Genomic DNA, 13,101 nt, shown 5'->3' on the forward strand with positions numbered 1-13,101 from the left:
TATATGTGAGCTATTTATTAAATTCTTAAAAGTATTCAAAAAGATATTTAATTTATGAATGAAACGATATTTACACGTGTGATTTGTAAAGAATGAAATGCGCTATGGTCACCAAATCTTTGGTCTGCGAGGATTTCACCATGGTTAACAAAGAAACATACAAATGCCTCAACTATGTCTAGAAATATGATCGAAGCTTAGTACTAAAAAACTGGGTAAAATCATGGAATATACACAATATAGTGTGCACTGTTTTTCCAAACATCCGAATTTCTACTCAATGATAAACAATAACTATTTACAATAATAACAGCTCTCGGGTGATTGTACTCAAATGCAATATTTATTATGATGTCGATGTTAACATAACATTCGCCTCACTATATTCGCTGAAAATACGATGTAAGCATTCGTATTGCGCGTAATTTAACGATGGTTTTCTTTGAAATCTAAGTATAATACAGTTCGCTGATTAGACTATTTCGAAATATTGCGTCGTCCGATACTCAGAACCGTCGGGAGGTACAGTTTTGTACGTGCGTCAACAACATACCTTGTGCCCCTCGACCGCTTGCTCTGCTTTAGGACGTTTTTACTGACTTTGATATTTATAGAGTTGTTGTAATTATGTGTACGGTTGCGTTATGCACTTCAATGCACTCCATTAAGCCCGCTGGCGGCCGCGCTATTCCCGGAATAGACCTCCCTCCGGTACATTTTCCATAGCAGTCACTGTATCAAGGTCTCGTCCCAGACGTCTTTATTTCGCCGCTTAAATATCCTTAATTCATTGCTAATGAGAATTTATTAAAGATTCGACAATGTCTTGGAACGTTTCGAGAACTTACACATATCTTCTTTCTCTTAGCAAGTGAAATGTCCCTAACCTAAAACGTATACTATATTTTTCGGAATTTTCGGAATTTCGTTAATGGCATCATGTCTATTTAACTATAAATAGGTATTTAGTCAATTTTAAGTGTAAATAACCTAGGGACAGAATATTCTCGAAAACAAAACCCGATAGTTGAAGTTGGAAACCATAATTCCAGCCGTAATAGCCAGTCTACTAACCTCTAGTTCAAAAGGTCGACATTATATTATTTGATATATTTTTGTTTTTCTAACAACGTAAAATGTGTTTATTCGGCTGGAGCTGTTTACATATACATAACACGTATACTTTGGACTTATTAGCGTATTAGTTTGAATAAAACATATTACGTTACATCTTATTACGCCGTGGAATTAATAATTGATATCGTACTGTAACGTTATCAAATAAAGTACAAACACATAAAAAACACTGCTTTATTTTGATTAAAAGGGTCATGTTATTAAATATATTTTTAACACCTCAGCAAAGGTCATTTATACCTTTGTATTGTACCTTGTAACATAGGTTATATTTTTAATTAGTTTTCGATAATGTGTCACGAAAGTTTAAACAAATTCAGTTATATTACTCGAGTAAAGTCGAGGCGGGATACTAGAATCGATTCATAGACTATTGGATGTATAAGGCCAACAATCTAATCGACTCCAAAATTAGAAAAAACAGTGATGTACCAACACTCCTGAGTAATTATTGATATTTTTTTCTATTCATTTTCTCTTTCGTTAATCAATGAGGCAATAAGGAAAAGAACATATGTAATTAAAATGCAGCGTAAGTTATGTTGGTGCAGTAATAATGCAGGTCAATTTCTTTGAATGAATTTATCTTAATGAAAGCCGAATGCTTATCGCAGGGTTCACAGAAATGGTGTCAAAACCTTGTGATTCATACCGATAGCGGTGTAACGTGACTGACAATGTGTTTAAAAATTTCCTCGCGTAGATCATAGACCTTTTAACTAATGCGTAGTTTAAAGTTTGTTTGATAACGTGATATAACTATGTAATAGTAATAATTAATTTATATGTAAGGATTAGTACATATTATAAAATTTGCAAATTTTGCGTATACTAATTTGCTTTTGACATTTTCTAGGTTAGCAATTGCATAGGTTGCTTTCTATGTATGTAAGGGTAAGTAGTGACTTCCTCAAGTTTAACCAAAAACCTGAAAAAAACACATTCGTATATCATATCATTTTACTGCATACTATTATTATAAATATGAAAATATGGATCAATGAAGGCTTGTTTCTCCGTTTTATTAAACGGATCTCGATGATAGCATAGATAAAACATAATCTGGAAGAACACATAGACTACTTACTAACTTTTTTTTTTAATTTCCGAGCGGACGAAGTCGCGGGGAAAGCTAGTTTATAATATATCGTTACTTATGTCTCATTGTTGTATTAATTGCCTTATAAAATGGTAAAAAGACAGAAATTCATCAACTACTTATATAAAAAGTGTTCGTAAAATTATTATTGGTCTTCAATTTTAAATTCAGACAGTGTGTAAAAGATTGTAGTGAATATTTCTCACGACACCGATCATACATGCTTAATATAATGTGTTCTTCCGTCAAGAGAACTGGAAGTGACTCGATTGTACAAGATGTTGGAAAGGTTGGATGACCTACTGTGGACGCATCTACCGTGGTTAGTCGAAGTAAATAATTGTACGAATTCTATATCTTTATTAAATCCACCATTAAACAGTTATCAATGATTAACATAGGTTATGTTTTTTTTTAATTGCAGGTGGGTAAGTCGCGAGCTACACCTAGTCACATTTAAAAAAGCATTCTTAGTAGAAATAACTATTCGGATTGTTATATTTTCGCTTGCTGAATACTTGAAAACCGTAGTTTCTACAAGAAAAATAATACTGTATTTAACTAGAGAACATTTGGAATAAGAATTTTAATTTAAAAAGTAACATAGTTTTATATTGCGGTGCAGACTGAAATGAAAATGGAAAGAGGGTTGGCATAAAAGTGTCTGTTTTATTACTCGGTCGGAATAAAAGGATGATGCAACTCGCGAGCGCGCGTCGTAAGGCTCGCCGTGACGTGACGACGCCGTGACGACGCCTTGACGACTTGACGGGCCGACGGGTGTGTCTCACCCCAGCCATTCTCATGACCGTACGTTTGCATCTATTATTACTGTTAACTCTATTATGACATATTGAACATTTTATACTTGCAAATAATGGCCGCTTACTCATTTGCCACCTTATAGTATTAAAAAAAATATTACCTCGCACCAGGTTAACTTCGGATAATTATCCAAAATGCAAATTATGAAGAAAATTAAGGCTTTTCTATAGAATAATTCTTTTAATTCGTTTAGTTTAGATGTTATAAATATAGCTTATTATTCTCAAATACCGTTGAAAACTTTTACCCTGAAAAGCTTCCTTAGCCGTTCGTAATGTAATGACTTACAAATTAGTTTTTTGTTCAAAAATTTCGTTTCGACATCTTTTTCTTAGGAAAACTGAATTCGATTTCGTCAGTCATTTTCATGAGAGGCCCCAAAAAATATCTGTTAAGATAATTTATTACTTTACACAATAATTTAACTTGGTATTGGTACTATCGTATGATTGTGTTATTGAACTTTAATATTCTTTATTTGATAAACCTACTATGAACAGATACGTAAAGAAATTTACAATTGAAGAAAAAAAATGATAACAATATACATTGATGATGTAGTTTTGTTATTTACATTAATACAAATACGTTATCGTAATTCGTTTACATTAAGCTGCTCCGAGTATCGTAACGTGCAATAATAACAAAAACAACATTCTCGTATTAATTGATCACGTAAGGATCAAGTCGATCATATTCATTCATTCATCTACACATCGAATCTTTTAGATAAACGTAGTACGTCGTAGTTTCGGTTAGGGCCGGTGTGGTACTTTGTATTCACGTGTTCGGCGCGGGGAAGGCGGGGAAGCATAATATAGTCAGTGGTACATAAAACCGCGTCGAGCCGCCGCGTTGTCACTCGTTACCGCTCCGTCGGACGTCGAAGCGAACGCGCGTTCCGATTTATTTTTTTGCAACTTCAACCCTAGTACATAGTACTCCCGTATATCAAATATGAAACCACAATTAATTATTTTGTTGGCTGCTGTCACATTCACCGTAGCTATGGTGCCTAAACTAAGGGTAAGTTATTTTTTAAATACTTTAAATTACGAAAAACTTAATAGTTAACAAGGAGTTGAAAAATCTGATATTTTTCTCGAATTTTTACTACGTATATACTTTGGACAGCAAATTTGTTATATCTAAGATAAAAAAAAAATATAGGAATTATTCGATGATGATTAATTAATAATTCATAAATATAGAGATGTACGAAAAATATTTCAAATCAGTAGAAAATTCGTCGACATTTGTGCGAAAACTATTAGTACAAAGGTCATTGTCATTATAAAAAATATTGTTTATAAATATAAGAAGTAAGTGGAAGCCATAATTACTATAAAAAACTTCAACAAACATGTTACGTTGAGATCGAATGATGTTTTGATGAAAACTGCCCGAAAATTCTTTCAATGTGTGGAAATGCCAATAGTCACGTAAACGTTGAGCTTAAAATATATACAGTTACGATTATATACAAAATCCCGCAGGATGTCTGTCATAAAACTAATTGTGTATTATTATTTACCAATTTCATTTATATTTATCAACCACTAGTTCTTACTTTTTAACCTTAAATAAATTTTGTATATTATTATCGAAAATTTTAATTCAATAAAGTTTTTATTATATAAAACGTTATTAATAAAAGTAAGACTTTATCTCATTTGTTATTTGATTTTACTGAAGAGTACTTAATTAATACCTAAAGTATGAAGAACACGAATTAATTACATATAGGTACAGATAAGTTAGCTAACATATTTATAACTTAAAATTTCAATTCTTCTTTCTGTACCTAATGTTATAAAATCCATCGAAATCCAACATCTGTAACTTCAACTTAAAAGCATCTACGAAAAGTAACGTTCAAAGTTCACTTTGAAAGATTGTGCTTAGTAATCTGAACATAACTTTTGTCATAATTTCAATTAATAATAATAATAATTGATGAATTTAAAAATCACGTGGACACTAACCTAACTAACTTAGGAAAGCACCATACACTACATAAACCCTACAAATAAAAAAAGTAACTTCTGTTACGTTATAACATAAATAAATTATTACTAGAAAATTCTCTATGATAGAGATCAAAAGCACGTCAGAAGATTATTTAAAAGCAGGTAGAAAAGGTTTAAGGATTAATTGGAGTTAACGTTTCGTATTTATGAACATCCCCTTATGATGCAGTTAAAAATTGGACCTTCGTAGCGTCTAATCTTCACCTATGTGGTCAGTTAGGTCCACTGCGGGTGGAGAAAAGCGCGATGGTATGCCCCGCCCTAACATTTCTTTAAGTCCAGTGATACTTGTGTGATACTAGTTGTATTTTTCACAACGTGTCGTATTAAACAGGGAGCCGTTGTAAAGATTAAATTTAACTTTAATTTTTGCAAGAAAACCATGATCAGTTACATATTAAAAAACACACAAAGTAATGTGATGTTGATTATTTTGTTTTTAGCAAAACTGGTTGTTGTATATTATTACATTAATTAAAATATAACTGAGCACATTGAATTTCGACAGCCGAAACACTTCCATAAAATCTTATTCCAAAGAGGAGGCCCAATGACATGGTTATTTTGAAAGTTTAGTTCACGGAAATTTCAATAATGTACGCTGTTTTACAAGAAGTACGTAACGTTTCTATTTCCGATGTTCGTATGCATTTAACGATCCTTTAAGTCCCGGCTCAGTGTTGTTGTGACTCACGCCCGTGGCCCTGACTCGGCTAGATGTTTTTCTCAGCGAACAATGTATTTTTGTGAGAGAAAAACATGTTGGTCAACGACCCGGTGTTCGTAGAAGGTGCGTTGCTTCCTGTTTACTGTCGACTGGCGCGTGATGCGCGTGATTTTGCGATACGTCTTGTTGTAAACATCGTTAGTGGTATCTCACTAGAGATATTGTGAACTGACAGAAAATTGCAGCAAACAGAATCCTTATTTATTACTTATGCGAGTCCAAAATGCAATGACATAGTTTTAGTCTACACTTAGAAATTAATGGAATTAAAGTCGATATAAATACGAAGAAGAAATTTGAGTATACAGAAAAAAATCATTAAATCAGTAACAACTTTCTGTTAGTTTACAATATCACTAGTGATATTATAACTAACGATGTTTACAGGTTTACGGTGACGCATGTTCAGAATGGGCGGCAACGTAACGTAACGTAAGGCGTGAAGCGAGACCGGACGCCGGACGCAATCAAGGGCGCGCGGTATGTCGTACGACACTCATTACTATCGAATTCCTAGCCGCGGAGGGGAGGGGATAACTGTCACGTATGCCTAGGGCTGTCAACATCCACAAACGTACACCCGTAAAACAGCGAAAAAAAACAAGGCTAAGCGTCTACACTCGGTTACCTGAAGACCTTTGTATCTGTAAATGCCTCCTAAAAACAAATAGTTGCGAATTAGACATGTAATAAACACTAAGTCGATTTTTATCGCATACTCACTTGTGACCCATAGTAGTTTAAACCCGTAGCTCAAATAAAGCACCATACAAAGCCCAAAATGTTAGCAGATTTGTAAGCAAGAGAATCTGTTTTCAAATAAATTTTTATTAAATAAAATTTGTTTTACGTTTATTTCACAATTACTTCATATAAGTTAGGTGAAAAGCGGATGCAACTAGTTATATATTAGTAAATTTAAACCGCTTAGTTTAAAATAGACATGAAAGCTCCTTTATAATGTTGCGTAATATATTTTTTTACTATCATTAACAACGATTAGGTCACATTTTAATTGGCGATAACAACTTTGTAGTAAATTATCGTAACTACAACGTTTTATTGTTCACATAAAATTGTAATAGTAAAACAATAGCTGCGAGGCATTGACGTAACGACGCTTGAACTCTGAGTCTATCGGAGTCTATTTGTCCTCTATGATATTATTTATCTTAAATTGCTTACTATAAATGATGTAAAAACCTCGGGTGAACGCGTATTAAGGCTACATTTGTATTACTACTAGAAAAAACCACTATAACTTATAAATTACGGGTCACCTTATCCGAAGCGTCAAGCAAGTATATACCTGCCTAAATCAACTTATTCAAATATCACTCTTATTTCATAGAACGATTGATATGAAAATATCATCAATTCTAGGAAAACAAGTAAATGCAAAGCTGCGGGAAAACTATTAGTGTGTTACAAATAATTGTTTAATTCACAGCGGGCAGTGAACTTGGAGGATGAGTTGCAACATACGATGGCGAGTGCGAGTTCCACAGCTGATGAAGGCGCAACCGCGAGTACCTCCGCCACGCTGGAGGTCTGCAAGCCGGAGACGCCCTGCGCTTGGTATATATACGTCACCAAGCAGAAGATCATCGACACCAATATTATAAACACGTAGTAAGTGTTGCAATTAAACATACATTATTTTAACTAACACTTTATCTCTTAATTAAGCTTAGCAAATCATCATCCCCTACATTATCATACTCACGTACTAACTGTAACTGTAACTAACTCTATCATCCGTCATCTCAGTCATCACTCCTTTCTTCATCATGTCACCGTTCACGCAATCCATGCATCTCTTTCTAGGAGATGCTTAGCAAATGCATAGTTATTTATGATTTGTGATTATTATCATTAAAACAACGTAACGTAAATATGAATCTGTGATCTCTGACCGCTCTCGATAGCCGTGAGCGTGATTGCTTGTTATAAAAGTTGCAACGATAAAATGTATATAAAGAAAGGTTCAAAGCGATGTAAATATGACGCAGTAGTCTCGATAGTAATGCGTAAATATTTCTCTTGACCAATCGTCGTTATCACCATCGAAGATATAATGAGCCCCTGACACCGCGACCTACATAACGTCCATCAAACTACTTTGATGGGCAATTCATTCATAATTTACTGAGTAAATTTATTTTACATTCCTTAATTGGATTTTAGGATCCTCTTTGAAAATATCAGCACAAGCTAGGATTTCCTAGGCTGACGCGTGAAACGTCAAACAGTTTATGATAGATTTTGTTAGGTTGCAAGATTCCACTCTGTGTTTTGCAAATAAGGGTTAAATTATGAAAGAGGGTTTTAAAATCTACCTGTGCCAGTCTAGGACAAATAGACTTACACTGCATAACTACCATTATTTATTGTTGGATCTTTGTCAGATTTGCTTAAAAAACTTAGACTGCACGGGGATAAGCATTCTCTTTGAAATATGAAGAAATATTTTTACTACTAGCCCCCTCCATTGCTCACTGGCTAACCATCTTTGATCATGGGTTAGCCCCGCCTGTCCCACCTTGATCAACTGGCAACGCCTTTCGACTTCTCATATACGGCTCCAACAAGTAGCGTAATCGTTTCCTATATTAAACTAGGCTAAAATATAATTCATCTTCCAGTTGCACCTGTAACGTCGGCACGGAGTGTCAATATTACGAAGACGATGAAAATCTGAACGCTTTCATCCACCGCTGCCGGCCGACCAACCCAAAAGAAGATAAGATGGAGAGCTAGCGCGCACAGGACACACGGACAGGGGGATAAGCGTACACCAACGTAACTGTCACGCACTTAATTCTGCCATTTTAAAAATGTCACACCAACACATCGAAATAAGAGTTACATTTTTTGAGGTGTCTAAAAAGATGGTGCTCTTCAGATGCGTTGATTAGCGTAACAATTTATTATGAGTGTCATAATCGGTACTAAATCAACATTGTCAAGCTATTGTGATTTGGGTTGGCAGAATTGAGCGGCATGAATAACAATATCATGTTACCACTTGTATTATTGTGGATAAGGATTAGTTGTAACCAAACCTCGCGTGTTGCTCATTACTTTTTATAATTCGGCAGAATAGCCTTCATTACATTTTGTTTGCTGATTGTCTTAACTATTTGGATAAATTAAACCATGCATACTAATTCTTAACGTCGATTTCAAAATTATTAATGGATTATTTGAACATTGACTATTCATAGGTCTTCACTTACTAAGTCTTTTTGACAATTTAAAAAGACGAAAATATTATGTGTATGACAATAAAGCCGCCTTAACAAATGCAAATAAAATAAATCACCGACCTCTATAAATGGACAGGGTATTTCGTTTTCATTTTGGCGCTGACAGTATCAGTTGGTGGCCAGGATTGAACAGAACAGAACTTTAACATCAATAGAAGCATTGTGTAACAAACGAACATATCCATTTATAGAGATCATTTAATTAAATAAAAGCATCGGTTTGTGTTTGGAAAGTCTTTTTATTAGCCTTTACTTCGTATATTTTTAAATCACATAATGGTCCTAATTTCGTATACCATTTTTTTGGATTTACCAATAGGCAAAGTTTTTCGGCAGATGCGCAATTTTTTTAGTCGTACTATTTCCGCCTTAGATTGATAATGTTTTCCTTAATTACGTTATATTTTGTACATATTTATTACGTACAATAGATAAGGACATAAACTTAAAAGTACTTATTAGATTGTAATCGATGTGCCATTGTGCATGTCATTTTTAATCTTTTATTTTTCGTAATTGAAAAATATGCATTTCAGTCACTTTTATTTTATTTATGAATATTTTTATGTTAAGCGGCTAGTTTTAGTAATCATTGCGTCATAATAAATGTATAATAGATTTAAAATTACAAGCTGGTATTTGTCTTAATAAATAAAATAGGTAATAGTAATAATTGTGTTTTATTCATATATAGCCATGTAGTTTACTTAAACTTATTTTATTATTTACTATTTCTCGCGACTTCCTTCACATGAATTTAAAAAAACATAGCCTATGTTATTCAGCGATAACACAGCTTTTTAATGGTGAAAGAATTTTTGAAATCGGCCCAGTAGTTTTTGAGTTACAGTTATTCAAAAATCCTAAAATACAAATCTTTCCCCTTTATAATACTAGTATTGATATATTTAGTATAGAAATCAATAAATAATAAAGGTATAAATGTCAAATCAAATTAAAATAGTTAACAAATCTGTCAACACTAATATATCATCAAATTGATCATTTAAAAATTAAAAGTGTTACTTTCTTATAATAACGAGTAACTACATTAAAGAAATCGATATCTCGCCGCAATTGACAAACATTAGTTAAATAAAAAACAATTCCTCGAATATTCGATTTTTAAAATTTGAGGGTAGATCGATACTAAGACACAAACAACTGTCATTACCTAATTACTTGTATAGATATATAGATACTACGCATTTGGTATAAATTCACTGTTACCGAACACAATCGATCATTTTATTTGAGAGTTATAAAGCGATTTGAATTGAATTAAATTCAAACATTATAGTTACTTTTTATAATGAGTGCAGTTACACATTTGGTTTGTGAAATGAATAACGACTCAACGGTCACATCAACTACGATGAACGTAAGTCTTGTTTATTTATTTTAATTAAATAAATATAGTTAATATTTTGAATTAATTTAACCTCGAAGTATCTGAACTCGTAAATTGGCACTTCGTGATAAGAATTTGTTAATGATTTTGTTTATATTTGTTTTATTAAAACCATTCAATATTCCAAAGTATTTTTCTCCGTTCGCCAACCGTTTATGAATCTTATTCGATAGAATCAACTAGACACGAGGACGTTTTTTATATTTATTTACGGCATAATTAATTAAGACACTTATGTTTTTTTTTAATTTATATTCCAGCAAAATCTGCTAGGATCAGACGAAGAGGATGCGATCCATAACAGTGTGTTTTCGCCTCTGGCACCGCCATTTGAGAGTCGTTTGAACAATCTCCGCCAGAATCCAGTTCAAAATTCTATTTTAACAGGTATAAAACATAGCCCTCTCCTTGTTTTGAAGAATCGGTTTTAATTAAAGTTTAACGGTAGTAAAACTGACATTTGTCTAACTATTAGGACCAAGGAATTTTTCACAACCAATGTTCAATGCGCCGTCAAATAATTCTGACGCGTTATTTGATGACATCGCTTCCAGGAATCACAACTATCAGATGAGTAAGCAGAAAGATTTCTGTACTTGTTTTAATCTTTTATGTTCTAATTCAAACAATTAGAGCTCGCGCACACCTTTGACTAAATTATCGCACAATTGTTTAGTTTCGCTTTGATTCATATGTGCTTATATGGAGGTGAGCACTACTCCATTTTTAATTGTGCAACTAAACAATTGACTGCAAAACAATCGACAATAGCAAAACAGTTGTTCGATAGTTTAGTCAAAGGTTTGCACACGCTCTTAATTGTTAATTGCGATTGTCAAAATATGCATCAATTGAAATATTTTTAGATAGCAACGGAGATGCAAGTGCTCGTGCGCAGAATATATGCAGTGATGTCCTCAACGGAGTGGGAGACCCCAATGTTAAAAACGAAAACATTTTTGACGCTTACGACTTCTTGCTTAAAAGTTTGTATTTTTAATTTTTAACGTTATCGTTAATTTTAAGTAGCATTTCGTTTATCTGTAAATTGCAACTACTACGAAAACTAAGTACTTTTGTGGTAGGAAAGGATTTATTTTAAATACGAAGTTCGGAAAAAATTGACTCCCGTTACTAGAGGCTACCAAGGAATTTATTTAACAATGCCTATTTATTAGGTATGAAGTCTGCACACATGTACATCTCGTTACTGAACCCGGAACAACTGGCAGTGCTGGGCGCGATGCGGCCGAGCGTGCTCTACGAGTTCCTGCAGGGCATATTGAAGGCAAAGACCGGCAAGCGCACCAAACGGTTACCAACTGTTAGTACATGTTTTTTTCTAGGCAGCATTTTTATTGTTTAATGAAAGGTATTGTCATGCATAAGAACGTTTTTCACCAACAATACGATGCAACCAATTTGATATTTAGTAGAAAAATTAACCAGTCATACAGCGCAAAGGTATTTTAAAAGCCCAGACGTCAGCTTTACGTAACTGTTTTTGATTACAGTAGTTAATTACCTATTGCTTATTGTGTTGCTGTACATTGTTTTTGTTATTCACAGGAGTGTGCATTTTGCAAAAATAATGGTGAAAGCGAGGAGTGTTACATGTCACACCCGCTGAAGGATTTCCGCGGGCGCGTGCTGTGCCCGGTACTCCGCGCCTTCCGCTGCCCGCGCTGCGGCGCCACCGGCGACCGCGCTCACACCAAGAAATATTGTCCTGATAATCCCGAAAACAGTAAGTATATATTAAATACTATTTCATAATAGTGGAAACACATTCCAGTAATGCATCCTCTAAATGAATTCCTTCTTGCAGGTTTAAATCGTTCCGGAGACTACCAGTATCAACGCCGACTTTCCTCAGCATCTTCGTTCTTCATGAACGATGGTGTTCATGCACCGGCGGCGACCCCGCCCTTGCCGTCTCCGACTGCTAATGACACGGGCCTTAACACACATTTGTGGTCAAGCTTCACCTTGAACTGATTGCAGAACTTTGCACTCTAACCATAGACAATAGCACAACTAAAACACTATTATCGCTAACGGCTTACGGATATGGAGTTCTTAAATAACTTGATAACAATCATACAAATTAGAATATACTCATTTTAAAGTAGGTGTTACGTTATTGGTAACAAAAGTTTCTGTTCATTTACTAATTTTGTCAAACTTATCTTTAAACTGGTGGACTCTTGAATCATAATCTGTTAACGTGTTTATATAGGTTGATATAATGGGACAAGTGTACTGTAGGTAAGTATGGAGTGGTGGTATGTTAGCGTCCTGCGAGTTCGCCTTGCTATGTGAGATAGTGTGCGCGAGACTCGGCGGGCGCTCGCGGGCGCACTCGGCCGCCGGTATGCGGGACATACCGCGACTGACAATGTCGCACTGCGCCCAGCGCCCAGCACCCAGCGCCCACACTACACGTTACCTTTTACCCTTTATTACTTATCTTTTAATTCTATAACTTTCACTAAATATCGGAACAGATTCAATATTTTGCATTTCAAATTCATCTATTAATATAAATCTTTAAAAATATTAATTAAGTTATTTTTATTTATTACTTGATAATTACAATGTTG

The 13,101-nt window shown here is 34.2% G+C and overlaps 2 protein-coding genes across 4 annotated transcripts; both read left to right on the plus strand.

Moving 5' to 3' along the window:
• Positions 1–3,894: 3,894 nt before the first annotated feature.
• LOC106107681 lies at positions 3,895–9,110 on the plus strand. Of its 3 annotated transcripts, XR_001225879.1 has the most exons (4): positions 3,895–4,087; positions 6,206–6,298; positions 7,269–7,450; positions 8,464–9,110. XR_001225879.1 is itself a non-coding variant. In XM_013288652.1 (3 exons), exons 1-3 carry the CDS (start codon positions 4,019–4,021, stop codon positions 8,576–8,578), a joined length of 366 nt encoding a protein of 121 aa, XP_013144106.1. In that variant the 5' UTR covers positions 3,901–4,018; the 3' UTR covers positions 8,579–9,110. The 3 variants fall into 3 exon arrangements, 2 of the variants coding, with proteins under 2 accessions (XP_013144107.1, XP_013144106.1); XM_013288652.1 differs by lacking the exon at positions 6,206–6,298 and having other exon boundaries at positions 3,901–4,087; XM_013288653.1 differs by lacking the exons at positions 6,206–6,298; positions 8,464–9,110 and having other exon boundaries at positions 3,900–4,087; positions 7,269–7,451.
• A 1,352-nt stretch (positions 9,111–10,462) lies between these two features.
• On the plus strand, positions 10,463–12,994 carry LOC106107534. The gene is made up of 7 exons (XM_013288409.1): positions 10,463–10,468; positions 10,759–10,885; positions 10,974–11,072; positions 11,365–11,484; positions 11,677–11,822; positions 12,068–12,245; positions 12,327–12,994. Exons 1-7 carry the CDS (start codon positions 10,463–10,465, stop codon positions 12,494–12,496), a joined length of 846 nt encoding a protein of 281 aa, XP_013143863.1. The 3' UTR covers positions 12,497–12,994.
• Positions 12,995–13,101: the final 107 nt, after the last annotated feature.

This window comes from Papilio polytes, unplaced genomic scaffold, assembly GCF_000836215.1.
Source record: "Papilio polytes unplaced genomic scaffold, Ppol_1.0 DF821956.1, whole genome shotgun sequence".
NCBI classification, from domain to species: domain Eukaryota; kingdom Metazoa; phylum Arthropoda; class Insecta; order Lepidoptera; family Papilionidae; genus Papilio; species Papilio polytes.